General features: G+C 39.8%; 1 protein-coding gene across 1 annotated transcript; it reads left to right on the top strand.

Moving 5' to 3' along the window:
- Window positions 1-7,089: 7,089 nt before the first annotated feature.
- On the top strand, window positions 7,090-7,491 carry LOC145064575 (uncharacterized). The gene has a single exon (XM_079011997.1). The coding sequence runs from the start codon at window positions 7,090-7,092 to the stop codon at window positions 7,489-7,491; it is 402 nt and encodes a 133-aa protein (XP_078868123.1).
- The last annotated feature ends 263 nt before the right edge of the window (window positions 7,492-7,754 follow it).

Here is a 7,754-nt window from a genome sequence, read left to right as displayed (position 1 = left end):
GTCCAATGCTCAGAACTTATGAGCACTCATGATTGTTGTAGCCTTGTCCAAGACCTCTACAACCAAACATGACAGTCTTGATTCATATCTACTTCCAACATATGACCGACTGTGGAGGTTTGAATAATATGTTATACCAAACAATATTATTCTGGAAGTCAAAACATGCAAAAGAAATATAGTAAACGATTGACAAGAGATAGCAACACTTTACTCATAAATAAAACACCTTTTATTCATCATCAAATGTCAATTACACTTTACAAATTTCCGGGTTATCTAACTACTAAAACTTATATCATCCTTCAGCCCTATGCTCCGAGCATGCTGAAGATGCTTAACCCTACTCAGTCCCTTCGTGAGGGGATCTGCTGGGTTCTCATCCGATGATACCCTCTTTGCCACGAGGAGTCCTTCTTCGATCCGATGTCTGATGAAATGGTATTTTCTGTCGATGTGTCTGGATCTACCGTGATCCCTTGGTTCCTTGGCTAAGGCAACAACACTTTCACTATCACAGAAAATTTCCATTGGCTCTTTAATAGCTGGTACAACTCCAAGGTCTCCAATGAAGTTCTTCAGCCATATCGCCTCCTTTGCTGCTTCACTAGCTGCAATATACTCTGATTCACAAGTAGAATCTGCCACTGTTTCTTGCTTGGAACTCTTCCAAGAAATTGCTCCTCCGTTTAGGGTAAAGACCCAGCCCGACTGAGAGCGGAAATTATCCCTATCAGTCTGGAAGCTAGCATCACTATACCCAACAACTCTCAAGTTATCACTCCCACCGAGGGTAAGGACCCAGTCCTTAGTCCTTCGTAGGTACTTGAGGATATTCTTTACCGCAGTCCAGTGTGCCTTGCCAGGGTTCGCCTGATACCTGCTAACCATGCTCAAGGCAAAAGCTACATCGGGTCGAGTACACGTCATAGCATACATGATCGATCCTACAGCCGAAGCGTAAGGTGTTCGACTCATTTCTGCTATCTCAGCCTCAGTGCTAGGGCTTTGTGTCTTACTCAATCTGGTGTTACTCTGGATGGGTAACTCTCCTTTCTTGGAATCCTACATGCTGAATCTCTTCAGCACCTTATCCAAGTAGGTACTCTGACTAAGTCCAATTAGTCTTTTACTCCGATCTCTCAAGATTCTTATCCCTAGAATATAGGCAGCTTCACCAAGGTCCTTCATAGCGAAACACTTCCCAAGCCAGGACTTTACTTCCTGCAGAGTTGGAATGTCGTTTCCTATGAGTAGTATGTCATCCACATACAATACCAAAAAGCTAACTATACACCCACTAGCCTTGACATACACACAAGATTCATCTTCACTCCTAGAAAAGCCAAATTCCTTGACCTTTTCATCAAAGCAAAGATTCCATCTGCGAGGTGCTTGCTTCAATCCATAAATGGATTTCTCAAGCTTACACACTCTATTAGGGTACTCGTTGCTGACAAAACCCTCTGGCTGACTCATGTAAACATCTTCAGCCAACTTTCCATTAAGGAAAGCGGTTTTGACATCCATCTGCCATATTTCATAGTCATGAAATGCAGCTATGGCTAACAGAACCCGAATAGACTTAATCTTGGCTACCGGAGAAAAGGTCTCATCATAATCCACTCCAGGAATTTGAGAGAAGCCCTTTGCAACCAGTCTAGCCTTATAAGTGTGTACTTTACCATCCATGTCGGTCTTCTTCTTGAAGACCCATTTGCACCCTACTGTCTTACGACCTGGTACATTTTCAACCAAGTTCCAAACTTGATTTTCATACATGGATTGTATCCTGCTATCCATAGCCTCTTTCCATTTAGCAGACTCGGGGCCTGCCATGGCTTCCTCGTAGCTGTTAGGGTCATCTTGACTTACTAGTGTTTCATCACTAATAAGTGTCTCACCTTCTGCAGTAATATGGAATCCATAGTAATGCTCAGGTGCACTCCTAACTCTCGTGGAACGTCTCAGAGGTACAGATTTGTCAATTGGCTCAACAGGAGTTTCCTCCTCAAGTTGAGGGCTAGAGTTTGAAGTTCCTTCACCGCTTGATTCTTGAATTTCTTCAAGATCAATTTGCCTCCCACTGTCTCCTTGGCTTACAAACTCTCTTTCTCGAAAGACTCCTCTTCTTGCTACAAAGACCACATTGTCACTAGGTCTGTAGAAGAGGTAACCAAAGGATCGCTGTGGGTAACCGATGAAAATACACCTCTCGCTTCGAGGTTCGAGCTTATCATGAGTCTCGCGTCTCACGAAAGCCTCGCAACCCCAAATCTTGATGTGGTCTAGTTTAGGTACTTTACCAGTCCACATCTCGTGAGGAGTTTTGGCAACTTTCTTTGTAGGGACTAGATTAAGAATATGGGCGGCAGTCTCTAAGGCATACCCCCAGAATGAGATTGGTAGCGTAGCTCGACTCATCATGGAACGAACCATATCTAACAAGGTTCGATTACGCCTCTCAGCCACACCATTCAACTGTGGTGTCCTGGGAGGTGTCAATTGTGAGACTATCCCACATTCCCTTAGATAGTTGAGGAACTCTGAACTAAGATACTCACCACCACGATCGGATCGAAGCATCTTAATGTTCCTGCCCAATTGATTCTCGACTTCCTGTTTAAATTCCTTAAACCTCTCGAAAGTCTCTGACTTATGCTTGATCAAGTAGACATATCCATATCTACTATAATCATCAGTAAAAGTCAAATAATAACGATTAGCATCCCTTATGGCATGTTTGAATGGTCCACACACATCCGTGTGTATAAGGTCCAACAAACCTTCACCCCTCTCACACGAACCTGTGAAGGGTGACTTTGTCATTTTCCCAAGTAAGCATGATTCGCAACTATCATCTGACCTTAGGTCAAACGACTCCAAGACTCCATCCTTTTGGAGTTGGCCTATGCGCTTCTTGCTTATATGTCCAAGACGACAATGCCATAATGATGCTTTATCCAAGTTATTATTAGTAGAATCAATACACAAAACATTATTTCCTAAGTTATCAACAACAGATACAGCTTCATACACACCATCACAAGGTAATGCTTTAAAATAAAGAACATTATTAAAGAAAGCATCAATAGAACCAACTTCATTATTAAATGAAAAGGTAAACCCTTGTTTGTACAAAGCATGAAAGGAAATAATATTTCTTGCCATTCCTGGCGAATAACAACACTTATTCAGATCTAAACTAAACCCACTACTTAGCGATAAAGTATAAACTCCAATCTTGGTAACAGGTAAAACTTTCCTATTCCACATGATCAAGTTTATCCTTCCTTGCTCCACATCCTCACTTCTTCTTAGTCCCTGCAAGTCACAACAAATGTGAATACCACACCCGGTATCAAGGACCCAAGAATTAGAATGGGGTGAGTTATTAGAAATGATAGTGTAAATACCTGCATGGTTGGGTTTAACTTTCCCATCCTTCACATCTTGCTGGTATTTTGGGCAGTTCCGCTTCCAATGAGCTTTTTCATGGCAATAGAAGCATTCAGCCGCTTTTGGGTCAGAAGAAGGAGTAATGAAACCTTTCTTGGTTCCACTTGAAGAAGAGCCATCAAGGGTCCGAGCCTTGGTACCCTTCGAAGATCTCTTTCTCTTCCTCCACCGCTTCTTCCCGATTGCCAAAACCGGAGTAGAGTTTTGAGTAAGAGTGATAGCAACCGACTTCCCCTTAAGACCTGATTCTGCGGTCTTGAGAAGTCCCTGAAGTTTGCTGAGGGTGACTTCTTCCTTGTTCATGTGATATGTCATGCGGAATTGATCATAGCACGATGGTAAGGAATGCAAAATAATATCTATTGCAAGATCCTCCGGGAAGTTCACATTAAGCTTCAACAAACGATCCACATACCTTTGCATTTTCTGCATGTGGCTCGTGACGGATTCCCCGTCCTTCATCATGGTTGTTATCATGGAGCAGATGATTTCATACCTCTCTTGTCTTGCACTTTGATGGTATCTTTCCATCAAATCTTGGTGCATGTCATAAGGGTAGAAATCCTCATAAGACTTTTGGAGTTCCGCTGTCATCGTGGCCGTCATGATGCAAGCCACTTTCGTAGCATCCCTTTCATGTGCCCGAAATTCAGCGATCTCCTGAGGAGTTGCAGTGGACTCATCAATCTCCTTAAGCTCCTTGTCAAGGACATATTCTTTGTCCTCGTAGCGGGTAATCATCTTGATGTTTCTGATCCACTCATTGAAGTTGGATCCATCAAAGGTGACTTTCCCACACAAGTTCATAAGGGTAAAGGAGCCATTAGGATTAGAGCCAGAAGCATTGTTGAAAGACATCTGAAGGAAAGAGGACAAGATTAGTTTAGATATAAGAGGGTCCTTAATAAAACACCCAAATGTAATATTAAGGTTAGGATCCAATCACAATATAATATAACTTAGAAGAGGTATGCCGTAATCTAAGCTATATCATATTTGAAAGGTAGGTGAATGACGATTCACCAATTTCCACCACGAAAACCGCAATATTTTAGTATTAGGTTTTGAATGGTTCTTAGAAATTCCTAGATTCTTTGAGATTCAATGAACTTTTCAAAGGCATGTTTCAATCTCGAGTGTGCCCTCCAAGTTTTCTGACTGGGATACCGAGGATCACAAAACGAGGTGTGAAGTAACCATGCAAATCACTTGGTACCCTTAAAGTTTATCACTCAATCGATGTGCCGGTTAAACACACACGCTCCATCGATACTATAATAAACCCTAAGTCACCCTTTACCTACCTTGTTAAGTCCAAGTTAGTGTGCCGGTTAACCACACACGCTCCACCAACGACTTAATCAAAGTGTAAAGTGTAATTTCATGGAATAGCACCTTATTCACATTTTCCTAAAGTAACTAAGATTGGGAATTTAATAAAACATTTAGTTACTTTATAATATTCATCATACTTTGAATGAGAATTAATAAGTCCTTGTCTTACCCGTTCGGCTAACGACCCTCCACCGATCAAGCAAGCGGTGGGTGAGAGTGGACACCCATTAAGTCACCATTTTATAGGCAACAACCTTATACCCACCTTATAGACCGGCTTCGTGAATGAGGCGTACTAGCGGTAAGACGACTTTGTTCTTATACATATATATATATATATATATATATATATATATATATATATATATATATATATATATATATATATATATATATATATATAATTATTAAATCATAATAATATAAGTATAAGGGTTGAATTTTAACTTTTAAAATTCTAGGGGTTGGAACTAAAGTTTTAACTTAACTTTACTTGTTCCAAAACTTGAGGGCAAGTTTTGTAAACTTTCAAAACTTTTCATTTCTTGTAACTTATGAGTTTAATAGAGTAATAAAATGATGTCTTTTCATTTTTCCTAACTCTTGTGTTCTTTTAATGGTTTTTAACCCAAGAGACTTTTGGTTTTCCATAACTTGAGGACAAGTTATGGACTCCATTAAAACACATTATGATCATGAATTAATCTACCACATAGGTTACAAATAATTCCTATGATCATCTAAACATCATAAGAACAAGAATATGAATATGAACACTTTCAAGAATCAAAATCACAATTAACTTTGTAATTTTGATAACTAGTTGTTGTAAATGAGTTAGAAAAGACATTACACCTTCTAAAACAAGTTTTCAAGTACCAAAACATTTTAGGGTAATGATTCTAATCCATTTCCAGCAACTCAAGTCGAAATTCTGCACTCTGTCGACCCTACTCGCCGAGTGCATAAACCTACTCGCCGAGTAGGTTGAAGATACACATGAACTCGACGAGTCCTCCCCATGGACTCGCCGAGTCCATCAGTCAGACAGCAGAAATTTCGACTTTCTTCAACTTTTAAGCACAAATAACAAACAAACAAGCCTAGGCTCTGATACCACTGATGGGTTTTGAGCATTCTAACACTTCCTAAGTGTACATGCAACCCTAATAACCTTGGATCTATGTTTGTCTAATTATCATGCAAAGTTGAATTCCAAGGTTATATTCCTATCTAGCATACATGAGGAACAATTTTGACTTGAATCATAGATAGAATAACTTACCTTGTTGTTGATTGTGTTCCTTGAAACCTTGTGAGCCTAGCACCCCAAGTGTGATGCCTCAAATGCTTCACACAACACCAAATGCTCTTGGAAAGACTCTTGAGATAACACACACTTCTCAAAATCGGCCAAGCCCTCTAGTTTCTTATGTCTAGCCGATTTTGGTGGAGAATATGATTCTTATATAGTGTTGACACATCTAGGGTTACACCATGTAAACCCTAATGTGTCATGAATCTTCATTTCCATGACCCATGGGTTTGTAACTCCCATGGAGCATCCATGGAGCATCCTATGGGTAGAACCCAACTTGATAATCCATGGAGCCTTTTAGCCCACTATACAAGATATGGATGATTTACATAATCAACCCATATATTTAATTAGTTATCCTTTGATCACTTAATTAATTCCAAATTAATTCTTGATCAACTAATCAAATAATATTATTAATATATTAGAACTTATAATATATTAATAATCTCCAAGTGTTATTTCTCTCATTTAGTCTATCCAATTGCATGGTGCCATGCAACCCAAATGGACCATGCCGGGTCGGGTCAAGTACAAGCCCGAAATAGTTATGGACTTAGACACCTTATCCAACAGCATTACCAACTAATGATGCTCGGGTGGTGGTGCGATTTTTGAAGAAGCTATTTTCAAGATTTGGAGTCCCAAAAGCTCTTATAAGTGACCGAGGCACTCATTTTGCCAATGATCAACTAGAAAAGGTGTTAAGGAAATATGGGGTAACTCATAAATTCTCTACATCTTACCATCCACAAACGAGTGGGCAAACCGAAGTGACAAATAGAGCCTTGAAGAGAATCTTGGAAAGATCGGTGGGGAGCAATCGGAAAGAGTGGTCGGACAAGCTAGATGATGCACTTTGGGCCTTCCGAACAGCTTTCAAAACACTTATTGGTACTACACCATATAGTCTAGTTTATGGAAAGCAATGCCATTTACCGGTGGAAATTGAGCATAAAGCTTTTTGGGCTTTAAAAATGTGCAACTTCAACATAGCGGAGCTCAAAAACAACCGGTTGATGCAAATGAATGCTCTTAAGGAACTTACACATGATGCTTATACTAGTTCTTTAATCTATAAAGAGAAAACCAAAAGTTGGAATGACAAGAGGGTCAAGGGTAATAAAGAGTTTCATGAAGGGCTAAAGGTGTTACTTTTTAGTTCAAGACTAAAACTTTTTCTGGGCAAACTCAAGTCAAGATGGGATGGTCCTTTTCTAGTAAAGAAGTTGTTTCCACATGGTGCTATAGAGTTTTTATCAAAAGATGGTACCCCTTTCAAGGTCAATGGACATAGAGTAAAAAGATATGAAGAAGGAGTCCCAAGGAATGAAGACATAGAAGAAGGGCTGCTGCTGGAGGGAATGGCAGAAACGTAGCATGGGAGGAGTCCAGCTAATGACTCTTTAAAAAGAAGCGCTTCCGGGAGGCAACCCGCGTTTAGAGTTTGCATTACTTTTCCCTTTATTTTCTTTTTAATTTCTTAGGTACTGTCTTATTTTCATTCTTCCTCTGAAAATATGTTTTAAATGATTGCTTGAGGGCAAGCAATGCTTAGAGTGTGGGGTGGTGGTTTAAAAATAAAAAAAATTAAGTTTTTTTCAATCTGCAAGACTCACTAGCTAAGTTTATACGTGTACTC

The sequence above is a fragment of the Lactuca serriola genome, chromosome 7 (assembly GCF_051521515.1).
Source record: "Lactuca serriola cultivar US96UC23 chromosome 7, Lser_US96UC23_V15, whole genome shotgun sequence".
Taxonomy (NCBI): domain Eukaryota; kingdom Viridiplantae; phylum Streptophyta; class Magnoliopsida; order Asterales; family Asteraceae; genus Lactuca; species Lactuca serriola.
This window is presented reverse-complemented; position numbering and strand designations above follow the sequence as displayed.

Excerpts from the sequence above, each read along its gene's own strand:
- LOC145064575 (XM_079011997.1), top strand. The coding sequence starts at position 7,090 with ATGTGCAACTTCAACATAGCGGAGCTCAAAAACAACCGGTTGATGCAA.